The following is a 23,071-nucleotide window of genomic DNA, read 5'->3' on the forward strand; positions in this document are numbered from 1 at the left end:
CACACTGTTGACTCGTGTTCAATTTGTGATCCACTATAATCCAGCTCTTTTTCAGGAGTACTACCATTTAGCCAGTGATTCCCCATTTAATAGTTCTCCATTTGATTTATCCTTCCTAAGTATAGTACTTTGCAATTGTCTTTTTATTAGATTTCCTCTTGTTGATTTCAGACCAATTTTCCAATTTGTCAATGTCATTGTGAATTCTGATCCTGTCCTCCAAAGTACTAGCTACCTTGGCCAGTTTGGTATCATCCTCAGATTTTTATAAACATACACCCCACTACAGTATCCAAGTCACTAATGGCATTGACACTAAAAGCAGAGTTATTAGTAAATTGAAAGCTGCAGGAAATAAATTCTAGCTAGTTATGAAGATTAATTATATTGTTTCTGTGTTCCTCTCCTACCACACTGTGGGCAGAACCTTTCAGAACAGTGGAGTCTTGGTGTTAGCACCCCATTGAGATGTATGAGGAAGTTCAGATCTCTCATAGTTATTGTTTCAGACTGTCTGCAAACTCATGTGGACATCTCAGCATCAATTACACTACAGTCAAGTTTTCACACATTTCTTCACAACCATACCAGCTAGAATCTTTTTTTAAAAATAAAATAAAAATGAAAGCTGAGATTCTGCACTCCACACATGATTCTGAGAGCTAGGGCCTTGTGCACCAGGCCTATAGTGTTTATGTGTTAGTGTTAATATTAATCCATCCCTGTTTCTGTCTTCCACTAGATGATGTTTGTCACTTCTTTGGGTAATATATATAAGGGTAGGACATTACAAAGATTACTGATGGTACAGTGTGTTGCTCTTTGTTAATAGGCACAGTTATGACACCAAACTACATAGACTCCAACAGTCTCAGTGTTGCCCCATGGTGTGACTGCAGCAACAGCGGTAACGACATAGAAGAATGCTTGAAATTTCTGAATTTCTTCCAGGACAATACATGCCTTAGTGAGTACAATATTATAAAATGTCTTCAAACATACATTTATTCATGTTGCAACATGTGCTGTATGGGGTTGTTTCACCTAGTTTTTAAGTACATTGTGATACTTCAAGGCCACTTCTATGCATTTTGATAGATTGGATATGTAGTAGGTTTAGAAACTAGAACTAAAGGTAGCTGAGCAAATCTACCTGATGTTCAAGCTTGTAAACATGAGAAATTGTGGGAGATAATTCCAAATAATAGTGTTACATAATGTGGAAAAATTCATCTACCAACAGATTATATTTTGGGTGGCCATCAAGGAAGGTCTCTACCAGAAAATTGCAAGATCTAAATGGCTTGTGTATAATGTGAGAAATAGGCTAAAAGGGTTTTATACAGATATACATGAATTGGGATTTTATTATCAGTACTCTCTCAGATACTTGAAATTTGGTCACAAACTTCTCTCAAATGATTTTTTTCACAATGAGATCCTGATACAGCAATTTAATTGAGATTGTTACATTATGGTTTTAATAGCCCAACTTACTTCCAGTTGAGGGCCTCTGAGAAGTCAGTTTTGGTAGACTTCCTTTCCAAACTTCATTTTGCCAGCACACTTATAACTCAATGATAGGGAGCGCACACCAGAATTTCAGAGAAACGGTTTATTGCTGATGTAGGGCAATACAATATTTAGGTAGTCAGGGGAGTCATACAGCACACAAACTTGGTCACCTCTTTTAAAAAAAAAAACAGAAAGTTATATTAGCAGTGGGTCTGAAGTAGGGCATTCTCTAGTTGGGGATAGGGGAGTGATAGTGAAATTCCATCACTGGGCTATCAGAGACCTTGCACTTCTCTAAGACCTTGTCTCTAAGAATCTTGCAGTGGTTTGTAGGGTATGTGTAGCTACATGCCTCAGTGAAAAGCTCCCCACTGCCAGAGCCTTTCCCCACCTGTATTACACCCGTCAGAGCCTTTCACCACTGCTTGCTTCTTTCAGTGCAGTGGGAAAAGGCTCTGGAGATGGGAAGGCAGCAGGACACTACAGTGCTAAAAATAGCAGCGTGGATGAGTGAGGCTCTGCTTGAACATATGGAGAGCTGTGTAAGATGTATACCCTTGTGTTCAGATGTATAGGGCACTCTGCTCTATTCACTGGGTACTCTACGCTACTCACTTAAGCAGTGCCTCATTGCATACACTGTTATTTATAGGTTTCAGAGTAACAGCCGTGTTAGTCTGTATTCGCAAAAAGAAAAGGAGGACTTGTGGCACCTTAGAGACTAACCAATTTATTAGAGCATTTATTTATTTATACCTATTCTAGCTGGGCATGTAGTGTTAGTACTCTACACACCATCAAAGGTGTTGACTGCCCTAAGACCATTTTTATCTTTTGCCTCTACCCAACAGTCTCTCAACATGAAATACTTCCATTAAGCATCAGTTCTGTGTGCAGAACGATGACAGGGTTGAGCCCTATTTGTTAAAAGCCTTGGAAGGATTGCTAGTCAGGAAAGGTTAATGTAGATCATTGGTTAAGCAATCAATTCCAAGTGGGATTCTAAACGAGACAGGGGAACTGTATAGCATCCATACTTTCTCCAAGCTGCCTCTCACACATATAACATTTCATATTTTATAACATTTCATATTTTGCTAATTTGTAAGTGTGTTCATTAGTCATTACTATCATTTTACAAGTTCCTTTTAGACTTTAAGTGTACACCAATCCCTTTGTCCCTGCTGGAATAAAAAGTTTAATGACAATAAAGCAGTGACATTAGAGGTCACTATGAGAAAAATTATACTTACCCTCACAGGGAAACCTCTTCTTTGTGAAAAAAATTTAAATTAAAGGTGTTCCTGGTTTAGTAGCATTTCACAGAGGGAGAAAAAGTGTTCTCGTGTCTTTTCATAAATGGCCTTTCAACATGGGAGAAAAAAGCATTTGTTTCAGAACAGAGACTAAAGAAATCAGTTTTAATTTTTAAGTATAGTATTATTTACATGTATTCTGCTGTTGGAAAATGAAGAATTATAGGTCCTGGTCCTTCAAACACCACATGCATAACTGTATGAATGTGAGTAGTCCTGCTGAAGTAAAAAGAAATACTCACATGTGTAAAGTAAACTGCATGTGTGTTTGCAGAATCTGGGCCTTACCTGAAAATGGCCAGCCTTTAAAAAGCCAGAATCCCACATTTCTAAGGCCTAAATGATAGTACATTTTGAAATCCCAACCAGTATTCCTTTAATTCTGTTATAACTCCCAACTGTGGCACCTTTAAAAAGAGGTTGGCCCATTTCAAATCCTAAAGTCCTTTATTAAACTTTATTTTTATTAATATTTTAAATGTTCTTCTAATACACACAGTGTTGCTTATTCTGCATACTATGACCTTGATCCTGCATACACTTGTGCACTGGATAATTGCACTGGGTTGAATGGGACTCAGGTTATCCAGCGCTATAAGTGTTTTGGAGGGTTTGGGCATACATACCAGATAGCGGAGTAGAGGGGAAGAACTGGTAAGCAAGGGGAAAAGACAGAGCAAAAGTGAGTTAATACAGATGATTGAAACAGTCAGCCAACTACTAGAGCAGTTAAGCGTTTGCCGTGGCATCTTACTCTTATTATGTTCGTCTGCTATGTTATAGTTATAAAATTCATGCACATTGTTACAAAAACATAGATACACAGAAGGAGGAAAAAAGAAAAGAGAGAGTTATAAGAGTAATTATAAGAATTATAATTTTATTTTAAATTATAAGAGTAATTTTATTTTAAAAACTAGAGGGTGCCTCCATATTCTCCTGTAGCTTCTCCTACAGCACTGAAAACAAGAAGCTGGCGCACTACTTACTTTAGGTAATTGTCTGGTCTCCTATGACATTTACTGTGTGAAAAATACTGCAGCTTACCTTGTTTAAGAGAGAATACTGGACAGGAAAATCCTTTTGTACTATTCTCACTTTGCCCCCCATCAATCCAACCAATTGTAATGCCTTTTTTATGAATCAGTCTCTGTTTGGTGGAACGCTAAGATCAGATTCTAGAATAAACTGCATCTTTCTAAGATGAGGGCTAAATGTAAATTATTTTATAGTGAGATGGATGCCAGTGAAGAGTATTGTTAATAACTTCCCCATTCAAGTCCCATGTGAAATTGTTTGGTTTCTTATACAGTGAGGTGGAATAAGAAATCCCTAAATCCATGCTGAATCCCCAAGGACCTGATTAAAAACTGTTTTTCTATTCATTTGTATTAAAAAAACCCACACACAACCAATTTACCCTTGCCATAAACACACTCTTTAATCCCATGAAATTGATAAACTTTCTAACCTTTATATTCTAAACTTTTAGTTTAAACACACTTCTCTCACTTTGTTTTGTAGATTTTGTTTGGAAACTGGTCATCTTAGTTAAACAGTCCCTTGTTTATGGGAACATTGGTTTTAAAAGCAAGCTGTGGAAATAAGTCAATATATTGCTTGCTATTTATGTTTGGCTTGTTGCATAACATAATTTATCAGAATTAGGACACAACATACATATTGTACTTTAAGTCTCACCAGTTAAGTTTTTTGAAGCTTTTGAATGCTAATTTGCTCACAGAAGATTTAGGGTTTTGAGCTTCCATAAAGAATGGCTGAAAATATTTCAGGGAGAATTTAGCAGTAGATAAACCTGTGGCCCCAAAATTCACATTTCTGACATGTATTCAAAATAAATTGAAACTAGCTTTTCAATATAAATACGTGAGTTTGAACAAACAAGGACAAGATTTTGCATGGGAGAGCATTTTTGGAGTTATTTCTGTTCTATGGCATCAGGTTATTTTTAATGCCAATTCTGCTGTTTGTGGCATTGGTTTATATGCAGAATTTTCTCTATACTTGTTTTCTACAGAAAATGCAATTCAAGCCTTCGGCAATGGTACAGATGTGACTGTGTGGCAGCCAATCCTACCAGTACAAACCACCACAGCAACAACTACGACAGCTTCCAGATTTAAAAACATGGGTTCAGAGAGCACCAACAACGAAATATCCACCCACAATGATTTACCAGCATGTGCAAATCTGCAGGTAAGATTGTTTCGTAAGTGCTACATCGAGACAGCAATATAAATGTGCAAAATGGAAAGAAGGAAATTGTTATCGATATAGAATCTGTCACCCCTGCCTGCTGCATATGCAGATACCCAGATAGGCTTGAATTAATCTGTATTCTGCTCTGTTGGTTCTAATGTTGAAGTTATTTATCCCATATTTTGTAATATGTTAAACACTCTTATTTTAAATAAGAAACATAAATAAGAATAGGTTGTACTGGTACAGTAACCCAGGAACAGGACATAGTTATTTAGTGGAACCGCAGCTTTGAATATGAAATTGGCATTCCTGCTACCCAGCCAATATAGACCAAATAGAGATGATGCAATCAATCATTCAAATTCAAAGGTTCCACTGAGTGTGAACTAATGTACCTTGAATCTTCTTCTTGGCCCTTCATCATGTTAGTTACACCAACTTAGACTCATTTAGATTAAAAAGTGAATGTGAACATAAGCATGTACATTGGTATAACTGACATGGGAAAGGGGGAAATGATCTAGGTTACACACTCCCCTCTGAACTGGGCCCAGTGTCCTGCTTCAGTTAGTCAATTCATGGTGTGGCATTGAATCTAAATTTTAAAGAGGCTAAACACTTGCCCAAGGCCATAAATGCAGTTATCAGAAGATTACAGAATTTGGGCAGGAAAAAAACACAGAATTTTGGCAGGGGAGAACATGAGGTGAAAGAAAATTTAAACTGAAAACATCTCTGAGCCAGAGGATTTTAGAAATCCTGTATTATAAAGATTTCTGGTTGTTTAAAGATACTGACTTTGCTCAAGGACAGATCTGCTTGGCCCACTTTTAGTTTTGTCTTCATAGTGGGACAATAGCAATATTACACAAATTAACTGCTTTCAGCTTTGTTATTAAAGTTTCTATCTGACATGAATTTGGTTTTACACTGGACATCCAAACTATTGATCATAGGGGTTAGAAGGGACCGCAAGGATCATCTAGTCTAACCCCTTGCCAAAATGCAGGATTTGTTGTGTCTAAACCAGCCAAGATCTGAAAGTCATTCTTTCCCTGTGAGATAGCTTTTACATTTTTCTTACTTATAAAATATTTGATTGTTGTATTCTTACTGTCAGAAAATATCAGTGTCCACATTTATTTCCAGGGACAATTTGTATATCTCAAGATTTTTCCAGCCTTTATTCTGCTTCCTCATTTTTCCTAATCATTTCCCCATCACCAATTCCTTTTAGTTTCTCCCTTTATTTGGCATGTCAAGTGGGCAAATTTCATATAAACCTAATACATTGCACAGGTGTCATTTACTTGGAAGATATATTGGGGTTAATGACGGTGATAACTGCTTTCTCTTCTTTTCTTTTTACTGTGATTTTGCATATCTATTTTCATTATTAGTCAAGTTTTGTAAGTAATTGCTAATTAACAAGGGATGTATTTACATAGGCATTAGTGACTTGATTTGAAAAAAATATTCATGTTAAAAAAGAAACACAACTATTAAAAAATGGACCTCTGAATTCTTGTGTTTAAAAACAAAAAAATCATGGAGAAAACATTAATTCACTTCATGTTATATTTAATAAGTTGCATTGATGAACTGAGTATTTCTTCCTTAGAGCAGGGATCATGTCTATATTCCCTGTTTGTACTGCCCCTAGCAGATCAGGGCCTCTCGGTGCTACCAAAGTACACATAATAAATATTGGATTGGAAATGGCAGACTATCTTAAATCCCATTGATTTCAGTTGGAGTTCTGAATGTTCAACACGTTTGAAAATCAAGCCGTTTTTCCAAGTAACTGAATTAGCCTCCACTGTCTTCCCTCCCTCCCTGCCCCAGTCCTCTAGCATTTTAAAAGTCACATTATCATCTCAGTCAATCAGCACTGTTTGGGGCAATATCTTCACTTCACAAGTACCACTGATACAGTAGGTCAGGAGTGACATAGGCGTAAATGTCTCTGTGGAGAAGAGTCAACCTCACAGAACTGACCTGCTAGTGTTTAGGAATGTAGCTATATCCGTTTTCAGAAGTACCTGAAGTTATCTGAACCAAACAGCTTTATCTTTTATGAGATGTAACATTCCAGTATCAGCACCTTCCTTGCCTCATAACTGAAGCCAAGCATTTAATAATGGAACGTTTAAAGCAATCAAATGAAGGTTACTCTGTTGGTTTTTATTGAACATACCTTTGTCAGACAATGTGGTGCTACTTTGAATATGACACTTAAAATTAAACGCTAAAATATCATAAAGGAACCAAGCTCGTGGAGACATTCTTAGTACATTTTGACAAGCTGTATTGTCCGTATGATCGCCTCCCATGAGGAGTGTTCCCTTGTAACATTTTCAGAACCTGCACTAGTACTACTGAGAGCACTCTAAGGGGCTTTGTTATAGTCTTCGTGTGGGAGATCAAAGACTCTTTTCCAAAAAAGAGAACACAGCATAAAAATTATGAAACGAAGAATTAAAGGCAAAAGTATCAATACAACAAGACAATTACATTTTAAGCGAAAATGAAAATGATCATTCAGATGATGTTAAGTCTTCAGATCATGATAGGTACAGGGTTGGGTTTTTTTATACAACACAAAGGGGGGTGGGGTGAGGAATGGATTGATTAGTATAAAATGTCATAGAAATGACTAAGTATTAACCTCCTGAAGTTGTAGAATATAGGGCATTAGGTAGCCTGCCAAACTGCCATGTCAGAAATAATTGGCAGTCATATTAGTAACAAGAATGACACTGGCTGAACTATTGTTGCTACATTTTTTCTGACTTCTTCAAAGAGGTCATATGGAAAAGACATTAATGGTTTAATCAATTTGTATGATCTCTGGTACACACACGTTTTCAAGGTGCTAGAAATGCTGGGGATGTTTAAACAAGCTATTTGATACTTGCTGCTTATCTAAAGTCAGTATTTACTTCAAATATTTGTTGGAGGTTTAAAATCATTTTTTGCGAGAGTGATATCATTTTAAAATTGTTCTTCATGTAAAATTACCACTTACAGAAACTCTCCAGGTTCTTGAATTATAATATTCTTGTCATTTCTTTTTCAAACTGAAATACTGAAGTGTTGACTTCTGATGGAAGCTTTTGCTTTAGGTTTTCTGCTAGTTTGCAAGTGAATTACTTTATTAGCATAATGTACTCTATTATGTCCCAAAATTATCTCAGTACTTCATGTTTATGAGGTGGATGCCTGACTTCAACAATACTTATAGGCACTTCAATATACCCTGCTTCTAGGGAAGTTCCCCAATGCATGCAAAAAAAAAAAAAAGTGACCAGTGGCTAGATCTATGTAAAGTGCTCAGCACTTTATAATTGTTGCTCAGCACTCAAAGGATCAGGCCATAAAATATTGTGTACAAAACACATGAAAAGAAGAAAAAAGAATGTTAGTATTAGTAGCTGGAGCCTTGTGTGCACAAACTGTTTTCAAATAATACTTAAAAAAAGCTTTCTCGTGGCTTTGCTCCGTGTTTAGTTCTCTTTCACTGCCATCTTTGGCACCTAGTCTAGTTCTTCTGCATAACCTGTTTCCAGCCCTTGGTGTGATCAGTTAGCAAATGTGAAAAATCGGGCCGGGGGCAGAAGAATAATAGGCACCTACATGAGACAAAGTCCAGAATATCAGAACTGTCCCTATAAAATCAGGACATCTGTTCACTCGAGCAGCACTCCAATCCAGAAATGTACCTCGCACTCCACCCAGCATATCTCCATTGGTGCTGTGAGTCTGCTCAAGATTTAGTATTAAATCACTTTCCCCCAATGTCTTTGGATGTATAGAGGGCCAAGGTGAGGCCAATAATGAAGTTTGGTAGGACAACCACCTCGAAATAAATGGCCATAGTAATATGATATTTAAATGCTATATGAATTATTGTATACATCTGATCTATGATATGAGTAAATACAGAACAAGAAGAATTAATAATGACTCTCGTGGAGAGAGGTGGAATGTTTTAGTAAATATTTTGTAACTGAAGATTGTGTTAATTTAACAGAAATTGCTTTGTTTTCACTGAAATTTTGCACAACAAACGCCAGCTACTTCCCAATCAGTTGCAGGTTCCCTTAGGGCATTCATTATAAAGACCTTGATCCTTCAAGCCTTTGTACAGCATGCTGAAGGGAGTGTGAGATTTTTGAGCTCCTGTACAAATGTGGACAGTGGATGCAAATTTAATTCAGTACAAAGCATGGTCCTTCAGACTGAGGGCAAATAACTGTGGGGCCCCTTGTGCACTTGTTCTTGTACTCTCAAAAGCATATATTAAAAAAAAGGCAGAAGGAAATGGGAATATTTCAGTAATGTCAACTTCAAGCGTTCAAAGATTGTCAGAAACAAACAATCATGATATTTGCTTAAAATAATGAAATTTAAAAAATAATAATGGGGGTCTTTTTAATTGCCTTCTAGTTTTTGAGTCTTTAAAATACATGTGAGTCACATTTTCAAGCTTTTCTCCTCAGCAAATGAGGGCTGCAAGCAACTTTTTTTAAAAAATGAAAGCTGAGATTTGCATGTATTCCCATGACTCCAGGAGCTGAGGCTTTAAGAAAATCACCAAATATTGCAAGACTTGTGATAAAATCACAAGATTTGGCAACACCGGTGTTTGAGGAGACTGGGCCCTATGCACAATCTACATCATGCAAATGAAGCACTTAACTATACTCGTAGGCCAGAGTGTTGCAGGTGCTCATCACCAATCCGTTTCTGCCCAGTGCTTGCAGGCAGAATCCTGTCTATAATTATTTAATGTTTGCAAGTACATAAATGTTAAATAATGTTGCTATAAAATAGGTATTGGTAGAGAGTTTAAAGCTATAATGTAGTGCTCTGAATATCAAACTACAACAGGTGTGCAGCTTCATGGATTGGTAATTGGGTGGTGGGTGAACATAAATAGGAAGCATAGTGAGCATGTAGGTGTTTTGTTGATGTGGGAACAATACAAATGCTGAGGCTGTGCTCTGAATAAAGACACACTGAACTTTATTCCTCTGTGCTGAAGTACTTGCTACTTTGTCTGGCTGCTACCCTCACCTTCCAGCCCTTCTGTGTGGTTTCCTATTTTTTTTGCTTCTTTGCCATTCTGCAAAGAACAACCAAGGGGTGACTGTCTCTGTTCAAATGGCCTTCCAACTCTGTCCCTCAAGAAAACACTTTTTTGGCATTATAACCATTCAGAAAGTTCTAATCTGTGGCAAAAGATTAACAGCATGGTAATGGTCCAATTGCTCTGCCAGAATAAATTGTAAGAAAAACATTTAGAATATTGATTAAAAGTTTCATACTAGAAGATTTAAATTTACCTCCTGTATTTCCAGGATTAGCTGACGTAATGGGGTCAGCGTGCTGGCACAAATGATTTATAGAACACGTATTGGCAGCTTTTCTTCTCAAAAGGAGCATCTTTTAATGTGGCTCAGCAGCAATTCTGCTTTACCTAAAGAAGCCTTGTGTGCTTTGCATTTTCATATTAGTATCTGACAGTCGGAGATAATCTAAAATTTCATCATTAATCTAATTTGGACAGTATTGATCTGAATTCTGTGTTTTCCCAACAAAGAGGCTGATGTCCTACTCCCAACACATTGACCTCAATGAAGTTTTCTCCTGATTTACCTCAGTGTAAACAGAAGAATCAGAACTCAAGAGTTTCCCCCAATAGTTAAAATAGGTCCTATTTAGTTTCACACTTGCTTACTGTAGTGGTTTGATGTCTTCCTCTGAAGCACCTGGTGCTTGCCACCAGCAAAGACAGAAAATTAGACTAGATGGACCTTGTGTCTGATGCAGGATGACAATTTCCTTGTTCCTAGGTGTGAAAGCAGGTACATTGATACTTGAGACTAAATAATGCATCATGATTTCCAAAAAAGAAGGTAGTTTAGCGTAGACTTGCTCTTAACTGTAGCAGCCACAATTGTACAGAAGTACACAAAATAGACCATCTTAGCATAACTCTATCGAAGTCAGCATAATTAATCCATGCATGAATTTGGCCTCATGAGGCTGGTGGATAAATATTGATTTCTCAGTATGCAATATACTTTGCCACGGTCTATTGATTTCAACAGACCAATTTACACCAGCTGAGGATCTAGCCTGATATTACTCTGCATAGGAATTGATGTAATATATGTATGTTTGTGTGTCCATGTCAGGAGGATATTTAAAGGGGTGCTGGTTTTGCCATTAATGGTGCTGTATATTCTTATCTGGGAGTTATATATTATGAGAGAGTAGCAGTTGGTGGGGTTCACGTGACAAATGCAATTTGTTCCCAATTTCACCTCTCCAAACTAACCTGCTGTGTTTTAATAGAGGGCCCATCAACATATAGCCAATACCATTTTTACAGCAGTACATAGATAAATATCTAGACCCTTAGCTGGTTTAAACTGGCACAGCTCCATTGACTTCAGTGGAGCTACATTGGTTTACCTCAGCTGAGGATCAGTGCCCTAGAGCTCTTTTGAAAATCTGGCCCCTATATTTAATTATTAGTCCCAAAATGCATGAAACATTTTTAATTATATACTGAAAGTCAGGTTCAAGGAACTTCTGTTATAGAAAGAAATCGAGATGTTCGATTTTGCATAGTTCAATCGCAATTTAAATTATGTTTTTGTGAATCGTATGCTTTTTATTGTACCCAAATATGATACATATATATTATTGGAGTGCATAATAGTTTAGAGTTATTTCATCAGCAATAAAAGATTTTACAGTTCATTTTTTTTAAAAGTTTTAATAGTCTCAGCATCTTTAGTATATTATAATAATACAGCCTTTTATAGCTGACTGTAAAACTTCAGATTACAGTTTTAGGAATCATGCAATTTTGTTTTATAGTTTAATAATTGTTCAAATGTGAGGTTCCTAAAAACCAATTTAATGACTTATAAAAATACCATTTTACCAAAATCTACTGCACACCTTTAAAGAATACTGAAATTTCAACTGCTAGATATGGACAGATTATAGTTTCTATTCTCAGAAAGCAAATTACTCCCACTAAAAACAGATGTAACATTTGCAGCATTCCCTTAAGCCACAGTTGTTTCACCGTTTTACAGCAAAGTCTCCTCTTATAGGAATAATTGTAGAAATACGAAGCACAAGACTAACTGTGGATCAGAAAATCAGAACATTTCCAATCATGCCAAATGTGCCTATGCATAATTAGTGCTATTGCTTTATAAGGTGGTTCATCATATTAAGGGTACTCTTAATAATAGGTGACTTAATTTCTGTCTCCAAATTCAAATCAATCATATTCTTTCCCTTTAAAATACATCACTTACTATAACATGCAAAAAATGGCCTTAAAGATGGTGCACAGTATTATAATTTAATTTTAGGGCATAACTACAAGTAATAACAATTCTAATGTATCACCCTGTAATAGAAGACATATTATCATTATACTATGAACTGCAATTCTAATGTTCTATATTTGTGGAATATGTCAAAGTGTTTAGTATAAAGAATATTATTTGCTATTTGCTAAATAGTTTAACATTGGTTACAAGGTGTTGGACATGATTCTGATCTCACTTACACCAATGTAAATCAGAACTAATTCCAGTGACCTCAGTGGAGTTATATCAATGTAAAATGACAGGTTTCAGAGTAACAGCCGTGTTAGTCTGTATTCGCAAAAAGAAAAGGAGTACTTGTGGCACCTTAGAGACTAACCAATTTATTTGAGCATAAGCTTTCGTGAGCTAGAGCTCACTTCATCGGATGCATACTCGATGAAGTGAGCTGTAGCTCACGAAAGCTTATGCTCAAATAAATTGGTTAGTCTCTAAGGTGCCACAAGTACTCCTTTTCTTTTTATCAATGTAAAACTAGTTCAGGCAAATGGAGTTCACCTATCTAGTGTTCTCGTGGGATGGGGATGCTGGATAAAATCCTGGTTCCGTTGAAGTCATTATTATTTGTATTACAGTACAGTAGTGCCCAGGAGACCAAGTCATGGGCGAGGGCTTCATTGTGCTGGGCAGTGTAACCAACAGAACAAAAAGATAGGCCTTGCACCAAAAGAGCTAAGTAAACTCCAGTTGACTTCAATGGGGCCAAGATTTCACCCTATGTATTATTTGTTCAGTAAACCACTTGGCACATTTTGAGTGCCACGTACATAATAAATATTTTACCACGATGAACTAAGTTAATTTAATATATTCCCACAGAAAGCATATCAAATAGAAAGAGAAACACACACACATATACACAAAGTAAGGGAAGTGTATGCCTCAGGAGATTAGTAATTGGATATAGAGACATTCACGTCTAAGACTTTTAAGTTTGAAAATGACAAGCTTGGTAGTTACCAGAGCTGGTTGAAATTTTACAAAGTATTTCTCCACTCAAAAAAACCCTGCCTTTTTTTAGAAAGGATTTTTATGTGAAAAACTAACTTTTTCTAATTTTTCATTACATTTTTTATTGAAAAATAATGTGATTTTTAAATTTAGTTTTAAATCAAGAGTTATCAAAGTTTATTGAAGTTTTTTATTTGCTGACCGTTTATTAAACCAATAGTTTCATTAAGCATTTTGATCATTATTTTGACTTATCAATCAGGAAAAAAATTGTAAGTAAACCAAATTAAGTGTCTTTTTGGAACCCCGCATTATTATTATTACTATTTATGGTTGGTATTGTAGTAGCTTCTAGAAGCCGCAGCCCCATTGTGGTAGGTAGTGTACAAATATAGCGCAGGGAAACCCTTCCCCAAAGAACTTACAGTCTAAGACCTCAAGCCTGCAAAGATTTAAGCCCATGCTTAATTTTGTGCACTGTGAGCTGTCCATTGATGTCTAACTTTAGACACCACATTTGGCCGTTTCTGTTGTTGGCTGAATGAATGTTAAGAATATTATGGAGTTGAAAAGTCCTCCATTCAGGTATATGATGTTTTGTATTTCTTTTTTTTTTTCCTAGAAAAATGGGACAAATGACCTAATCTTACCTTCTCAAATGAAAATTGGTTTAGGATACAGCAACTCTCAAACATGCATCTTCATCACCTGTTCTCCACATACTCCAAAGCAAAACCTAATGAGCTATTAATGGCTTTGATTACAGTCCTCTTACCTAAACTGACAGATTCTGCAAAGTGATGGATGTTTTAACAGTGATCAGCATCTCTATCATATTACATCCTGGTCCCATGACCACATTTCCCCCTCCAGCACAAAGTTTGTAATCTTACTTCTGGAGTTCGAAATGTCCCCATCATACTGGCAGCCATAATGTACCAAGTACTAGAATGCCAGCCCTGAACAGTAATGTCCCTTTTTAAAGTGCTCTCTTATGCTATTGAAAAGATCCTCCCTTTTGAATAAAATGGAAGCAGAAGAAATCTCAACAGTAGTCATGGGGAAAATTACACTCTCAAGAAACAATAACCTGGATGAATCCTGTCTCTGTCTACGTGTTATCATTGCTTACCCATTAATTTCACCTTCCAATGACATGTACATCACCTCTCAATCCCAGATATTCTGCAACTCCCTTTTATCCCTTTTATCATTTCTACCCTTTCTCTATCTTTCTATCTCTTCAGCTGTTCTTCTCTTCTCCTTTCTCCTTGCAGCTCTCTTACTTTACCTTTGCGTATCAACTTAAGAAATCCGCCAGATCACACTATTATGAAATTCACTCCAGTGTTGAGGCTGGGTGCAGGACTCTCTGCACGCATGCCCCACATGGGAGCTATGTGTAAGGGTGGGTTGCTTGCTGAGTGGAAGCAGTGCTGTACCTGTGTAACACAGGAAGGGTCTCCACACCAGTGCTGGCTAGGCAAGCCTGGAGAACTAATCCCCTTGGGTCCAATCCTGCGCTGTTACACTGGTGTAGATTTGGACTAACTCCATTATTACAGTGATGTAAATTCTCTTTGGGTGTACTTTATAACAGAATGTTATTGTTTATAGACATGATATTTTGTATCTGTCCTTATTGCACCTATACGTAGCTTATTATAAAATAAACTTTAGAAAACAAAAGCCCTTGGTATTATACAGAGGATAAGATGAAAATTCTTTCATTAAACACAATAACAACATGGGAATAGTTTCCTTCCCATAACCAGCAGTAAATGAAAGAAATAGAGAGGAATCCATAAATGACTAAAATATAATAAAAACTTAAAAACAGTCATTCTAAGCTATACATTGAAATTATTGTCTCACACGCTGTAAAGGTAGCAGGGATAGATGCCTATATCTTCTTAGTAGTTGAGCCAGGTTTATAGGAGAGAAAATGAAACACAGCTTTTTAACCAAATTGGCTAACATACACTCTTAATAAAAAGCATTAATGCTAACAAAGATGTGAACATAAATATATTTTTATTCTGCTTTTAACCTGTCTGCTCATTTTACCTATAGTCTTCGGTGCACATTTACAATCAAGAACTGGAAATAAATCAATCTCTGTTATTCCCTACTGACCTTTTCTCCTATGACTTCTAATCAGCTGCCTCACCTGAATAATAGATCTCTGTATTGCCCTTAAACCATTCCACTCAACCACTTTTTTCAATCTATTATTCAGTTCTGGAACGTAAGATGCTGTCTCCCATTTTAGTCCCTCACCTTCAAAATCAATGGGAGTCCGAAGTGTTGTTTATTTTATTCTTTCCTTTGGAGAATAAGATCCTAAATATTTCATACAGGATCCTGGTACTAATCAGTGGACTGGCCTCAACCTATTCTATCACATGTTAAACCCTCCTGTGTGAGCCACAAGTAAACAGACTGTTGTGCATCATGCAGGCTTTTTTTGTAATAGGTTCACACAGCATGCATATCCTGAAGAATTATAGGATTATCCTTCCCTATAGGTTTTTGAAAACAACATTAGGTAGTCAGGGCACTAATTTACTAAGTGCTGTATTTTACTGTGTATTTCTTCTGTTAGAGAGTTGTTACCTTTTCAGAAGGCTCAACTTTGTGCTAATGGCCAGAAATTCCAAGTTAGAGGAGCAGAGTTACACACACATACGTTTGTGTGCACCTAATTGAGGCACGCCAATCTTTGATGTATGTGTGTGAATCAGGTATGTGCATATGGTGAGTTAGATGCCTAGATGATCATGTGCCATGACAAATAGCTGATTTGTGCAAGCATGTTGGGTAATTGAGCTTATAAACTAAGCATGCACAGATGAATGCAACACAGTTACAAGCATCTAACTCTGAAAACCTAACCCTAAAGTTGTGTCTTCAATTTGTATATACATGCAAAAATTTACAATAATCATATGCTAAACAAATGTTATTGTTCATTGTACTCTTTACTATTGGCCAAAATGTGATGGCATAAAAAAAAAGTTGAATGTGTATAAGTTAAATTCTTTAGGGTCTTTTGGGATTAATTGTTCTACATAAATGTAAATTTTATTTGTGCACTCGACTCATGTGCACCCTTAATGATCCAATTTTGCATACATTTGCATTCTTTTGCAGCAGGTTTGTGCGTGCAAGAAGCTATAGATGCAAATTTAGAGGGCATTTTTGAAAATTTAGCTTTTTTTTTTTTTTTTGGATACAGATATGAACCCTGATCAGCCTGTGGTATACTTGTCCCTGTTGCAGAATCATGTACTTATCAGGAGTCATCTGGCCCACAGATCATTGTAATGAAGATTTTGTTTGTGATTAGATGTGAGGATATAGTCATGATTATTGCAGATGAGGAATGAAGGTCATTATTTATAAATAGACAAAAGTGAACTGGTTCAGTTAAAATCAGCTCCACTCTATACCCAGAATGTGAGTTTAATGAGGGTAGTATACGGCTCAGGGATTGCTAATGGGCAAGGTCCTTTCACCGTTAGCTTGCTAGTCAAAATCCAGTCTAAACTGGTAATTAGCAACAGTTAGCATCTGAAGGCAGTTTGCTGGGTGGTCTGTGAGAGATGAATTTTGCTCCCTGGCAACTGAATTTGTGGTCAAGATCATGATTCATAACGGGCCTTAAGTATGCCAATGCCTAACTTTTAGGCACCTAGACAATCACAGGAACAACGCCGCGATCCACAAAGCCTCGGCTAGGTGTGTAGACTCCCTCTATGATGAATGGTGAGAGAGAGGCACCTGAGAATGTGGATCCACAAACTCAACATGATAGGCAGGAAACGGCTTATGCTAACCAATGGGAGAAGCCGGGGAAGATAGGCACTCCCCCACCTAATTTGTGTGCAGGGCCCAATCCAGTAGGCATGCTCAATTTCCACCTAGATCTACAGAAAATGGTTTGTGGGGAGTGCCTCCCTTATAACCTGTAGCCCAGTGGTTAGTGCACTCACCTGGAATATGGGAGACCTCTGGGTTGAGTCCCTACTCTGCCTGATGTGAAAAAGAGATCTGAGCAGGACTCTGCCACCTTTCAGCTAAGTGCTCTAACCACTGGGATACAGTCATCTCTCTTGCACATTTCATATTTAATTATTCAATTATTTAATTAAAATGGAACACCGTCACACGGAGAGATTGAGGAAGACCCCCATCAGAATATTTCATAAACTAGTGATTAGGACACTCCCCTGAGAGGTGCCAGATCCCTGCTGAAATCCCTTCACCTTATCAGGAGGAATGGGTCTCCCACATGCTGAGTGAGTGCTCTAACCATTGGGCTAAACATTATAAGGAAGATGGTCCTCCTTTCCCACAGCTGTTTTGTGTGAGTTAGGCAACCTCTGAGCACACCTACTGGACTGGGTCCCTTCTGTGAATTAGGCAGACGAATGCCTGTCTTTCCCTGGTCCATGGATTGCTTTGGGTCTTAGGTAGGAGATAGGTGCATGGGCACCTAAAGGGAGGCAGCAATTTGCATGCTGAGAGGCAGAAACGTAGACACCTAGGAAACTTTTACTGCAAAAATGTAATCACCGAGCAAGTTTAGGTGCCTAAAGGGGTAGCCGGCAGCCAGGCAGGAGTTCTGTGGATTGCAGTGGCACCTAAAACTGGGACTCCACCTCACCCCCAGATTTAGTAACCTAAGTACCTTTGTGGATCCAGGCCCAAGTGTCCACACTACAAAAACCACTGCTACACTTAGTAGTGCTTTTTTGGTAGTTTCAACAAAGAGGCCAAGGACTAAGCAGAGTACAGAGATTTGAACTACCAGCTGCACCCTCCGGCTCTGGGTCGAGACCGTTGTGCTGACTGTGGTGTACTTGACTCATGAATAAATTGAAGAGTTCATTCTCCACAGCTGTCAGTCAAACACTTACACGCACATACACACACACATACGTATATACACCTAAAACAAACACAAACAAATGCCTTAAAGTGAATTTTTTGGAAGATACAGAAATATGAGTTTCAGAGTAGCAGCCGTGTTAGTCTGTATCCGCGAAAAGAACAGGAGTACTTGTGGCACCGTAGAGACTAACCAATTTATTAGCGCATAAGCTTTCGTGGGCATCCAGTGAAGTGGGCTGTAGCCCACAAAAGCTTATGCTCTAATAAATTTCTTAGTCTCTAAGGTGTCACAAGTCCTCCTGTTCTTTCTGAGAAATATTAGTGTAGCTCCTGCACATTCAGGAAAACATTTGCCCCAACAATCCTTTAAACAAGGTCCTCTTCAGGTAGTCCACTCAAGTCTCCACTGCAGCATGTATGTGCTTGTAGAACTTTATAATTTCTACCTAAGCCTCACAAAAAGGTGTTAAAATTTGATGGTATATTGCACCTTCAAAGATTTACCTCCTAGAGGCCACCAAGGAATTACAAAATCTCTGAGCACATGAGATCTTTCCTGTCCTGCAAGAGCAGCGAATCTCAAAGACAGAGAAAGGAAGCTGGAAAGAAATATCCGAAACACTATGGGATTTTATAATCATATGCTCATAAATCCTTGGCCTCTCTGATGAGACTCACTGCCAGAAGTGACAATTAGTGCCATTTTTTACATGTCAAGTATCAGGGGGTAGCCGTGTTAGTCTGTATTCACAAAAACAACAAGGAGTCCAGTGGCACCTTAAAGACTAGCAGATATATTTGAGCATAAGCTTTTGTGGGTAAAAACCTCACTTCTTCAGATGCATCTGGAGAAGTGAGGTTTTTACCCACAAAAGCTTATGCTCAAATATATCTGTTAGTCTTTAAGGTGCCACCGGACTCCTTGTTATATTTATACATGGAACCTATGCAATATATTAGGATTTCTTGATTTATAATACTTATATTTTTCTGCATTACATTATTCTGCTTTAATACAAGCCTTCCATCGTTTCTCTGGATGATTTGGGCAATGAAACAAAACAGAATTATTTGCTGTGAACATAATTTTGCATAATCTGATAATTATTTGCATAATCTGATTATTATGGACTCATAATTTTCCAAAATGTGATGCATAATTGCTAAGAATTTAAAATGCCCATTCATTTTGATTGTATGCATGCATGTGTGTGTGCAGTGAGCGTTTTAGTTGTGGCAAAAAGTTAACTATGTTGTTAACTATGCACTTTTTTCCCCACAGCAAATTTGAGTAATAAACATAGCAGATACAGGTAGATGTTAGAAAGTTATAGAGGGTTTTATCCTGCTCCCGTATAAGTCAATGTAAAAACTCCTATTGACTTGCATGGTGTAAGATCAAACTCATAAAGAATATGGGAAATAGAAAATCAGAGTATAATTGTGCAAACTCCTACTCTCACAAATATTTCCCACTCACTCAAATAGCTCCATTGACTTCAGTGAGGCTGTTAGTATGAGAGAGGATTGTTCATGTGTAATAATGGATACAAAGTCCTTGGGGCGAAATCCTGGCCCACTGAAGTGAATAGAAGTGTTGCCATTTACTTCCGTGGGCCCAGGATTTCATCCCTGACTAAGGGCTCAGTCCTGCTCCCATTCAGGTAAAATGATCAAAGTCCTATTGACTCCAATGCGGGTAGGGTGATGCATATGTATGCATATAAGGCCACTTCACTGCCTGGCATTAGTATGAAATTACAAACTCCAAATACTGCAGGCATCCATTTTATAGTTTGTTACAAAGCTGACAGGGCAGCTCAAGGGACAGCTTAACTAATGGGAGGGCAGTTGATAGGACGTATTGGACTGATTTAACATTTTATTTTGTCCTCACTTAAATCCTTTGGAACATGAGTATATAGTAGAAAATAAAATGTTCACAAAGAGTATTAGCATGATATTAGTTTTACTTTCACGAATTAAAGTGAGCTAGGGATTTAATAACCCAGAACGCCAATGGTAAGTATGAATGCCTCGCCGGAAAATGATGCGGAAAGATTCACTGAAGGTAGCATTATTCTAATGAAAATAAGAACAAATTATTACAGTCAGCGCTGGTAGCCTAACACTTCCCATTTATAAGACCCTGTTTTCAACGGCTTATAACTTTGCCAAAACCTTACCTGCTTGGGCTGAAATTTTCTATGTTGGATTTTTGCTTCTGGCTGATTTTTTGTAATGTCTATTACCTTCTCACTGTCAGAAAGTGCAGGTTGTTCCTGTTTGTCTTACCTGGATAAGTTTTATTTCATTCTTTAAAAAGTTAATGTCCCCTCCTCCTCTATAATGAGTGATTTTATTCTGAATGGTATTTTCAATGCTAAAAAACAGTTTAAGTACCTAGCAAGTGCAACATGTTCACTAAGGCCCCAGCCCCGTAGTTGTCTGTGCCTAATTGCAGGCTTAGGGCCTTAAAGCTGGATGGAGAAAAAGTGCTTTAAATAAAAAAAAAGCATTTCTATGTCACCTCATGGGGGTAGATTGCTTGGGACCATAAATGCAAAATTCAACAGTTGTTCTAAATCATAGTTGCTCAAGATTGAATTCTTTTTATAAAGCAATCCCTAAATCATGTTGGTGATGTAATAAAACTTCACAACAGGGATAGTCACATAAGTACAGATGTAGCAAAACAAATATACTTGCATTCAGGTGTGTGCGCATTCACAGTTGCCAATTTTACCATATAGATAAGATTACCTTACTATCTGCAGTTTTCCCATATACTTCCCTATACTTACTATAGAAAATATCTTGAATGCTTTCATTTAATTATCTCAGGTTTTCTCCAAGGGAATTGTCAAGTTTTTAAAGTTGACCGCTATATTCTATGTGTGCGCACGCGTGCTCACATTACGTACTCATGCACATACACGATTTACTATATGGTTAATAAATGCAAAAATCCTCAATAATTTAGTCTGTTAAAAAAGACTCGGTCAGGAGGTTCTCTAGACAAATGTTTTTGACAATTCTTTTCCCTCTAACATTTCTGAGTGAATGTAGCGCTCAAGAAAGAAGCGCTAATATCCATTGCGTAAGCCTGGCATCATGCTGGAGAACAGCATCTTGCAGAAGCACGCCAAGAGCTGCTCAGCTCCCTCCACAGACAGATGTTCAAACAAGCCAGCTTGCTTTCTCCTCCTGGCTGCAGAAATGCAAGGTGCCTCGCCTCTGGTCCTGCTGCTGGAGGGTGGAGGCAACTCCCTGCCTCATTTTCCCACTCTGCCTCTCCCTCCATTGGCAGTGTACATATCCTATAGCCAGCCTTCGCAGGCAACCGGCGTGCTTCCCGACCCTGCTCTCTCAATGCAGCTAAATCCTGACCTGCTATGCCACTCCTAAGTTTTTCTTAAGCAGAGACTCCCAATTGTGAACAATCATATCAAACTGTGCAGAGATTCTGTGATAAATGTGAATGGGACCTTGCTTGTGCGTAGCACATTTAATGTGTAATCTCTCACAGGATATGTGGGTACCTTATGGGTTTACTGAAAGCAGGAGTATCACTAGTGCTTAGACATGTGGGGTGAAATCCTGGGCCCCAGTAAAGTCAATGGGTTCAGGATTTCAACCATGGAGTTTTTTATTTGTAATTAAAATACGACTGTGGCTTTTAAACAGGACTTTAATAGCTTTATATTCACTTTTGTTTTCTTTAACTGAATTACAGTGCACAATATCTAGATGCTACTTATAACTGGTATATAAGTCACTGAGTTGGTGGCGGTAGAGAATCACTGGGAAGATGGGTTTTAATAATAAAATCCCAAAGTACTAGATTTTGGATTACATGGTTTTCGGTGTTATAGCTGGGGGAGAAAACACCCAAGCAGCCTAAGTTGTTAGGCTATTAGGCTAGCAAAAGTTATTCTCCTTATGCTTTTTAGTATTCTGCTTTTCTTCTCTGCCTTTCTTAATGCAAACATGTTTGCTTGAGGCATATCCGTAAAAAGACAATATTAGGAATGTTCCATACTATCCCCTAAAAATAGGAAACAAGAATCTAGGGCTATATGAAGCCATTTAACTCAGATAAATGAGTGAGTGAAAAGGGAAGCAAACCCAGAACTAGTTACTATACCACCATGTAAGGTTAGATGTTCATGGTAAGTCATTTTTTGCAGACTAGTCTGTGTATTGCATTCTGTACTGTGCTCACTCAAAAACTAACTGCTTGAAAAGGTGTTTGAAGATCTGTGTACCTGGCCATGCACAGTCAGGAAGGATTTGTTTTCCACAGAATCCTGAGACAGGTATCTATCCTGTGGTCGCACAGCTCTTAGTTGCCTTACTCCTAAAACTTGAGCACACAAATTTCACTCAAACATAAACAGCACGATGCCCTGTGTGGAGGGGGAAAGGGAACTTTGCAGGTAATCTGCCTTCCCTGGCCTTTATGAACATTCTGTGCCCAAATAAGAGAGGGTTATAGAAATAAGCCATGTTTCAGCTGCCTATTGGCATGGGAATGCACACACATATAAAAAGACTCACTATGTATTTTGTAAGATACTTACCATGTATTTTGCTCCTAGCATTGAAGACTGATACCAAAAATGTTTTGGTAATATCTACCATTAAAATGTACTTACCATACAAAATGGGATGATACTGTTAGGCAAAATGACCACACATGAATTCATGCTCCGAGGTAGCATCTTTGGGGCTGATTCAGCAAAAAAA

At 37.7% G+C, this 23,071-nt stretch overlaps 1 protein-coding gene across 3 annotated transcripts in view; it reads left to right on the top strand.

Moving 5' to 3' along the window:
- The window catches only part of GFRA1 (GDNF family receptor alpha 1), a 204,668-nt gene that overhangs the window by 161,332 nt on the left and 20,265 nt on the right, over positions 1 to 23,071 (top strand). For 2 of the 3 annotated variants that reach the window (XM_073354262.1, XM_073354260.1), the window contains exons 6-7: positions 833 to 967; positions 4,870 to 5,048. In XM_073354262.1, the coding sequence (XP_073210363.1) occupies positions 833 to 967; positions 4,870 to 5,048 (314 nt within the window). The remainder of the gene's footprint in view (positions 1 to 832; positions 968 to 4,869; positions 5,049 to 23,071) is intronic. The other variant, XM_073354261.1, reaches the window with a different exon arrangement.

This window comes from Lepidochelys kempii, chromosome 7 (genome assembly GCF_965140265.1).
Source record: "Lepidochelys kempii isolate rLepKem1 chromosome 7, rLepKem1.hap2, whole genome shotgun sequence".
NCBI classification, from domain to species: domain Eukaryota; kingdom Metazoa; phylum Chordata; order Testudines; family Cheloniidae; genus Lepidochelys; species Lepidochelys kempii.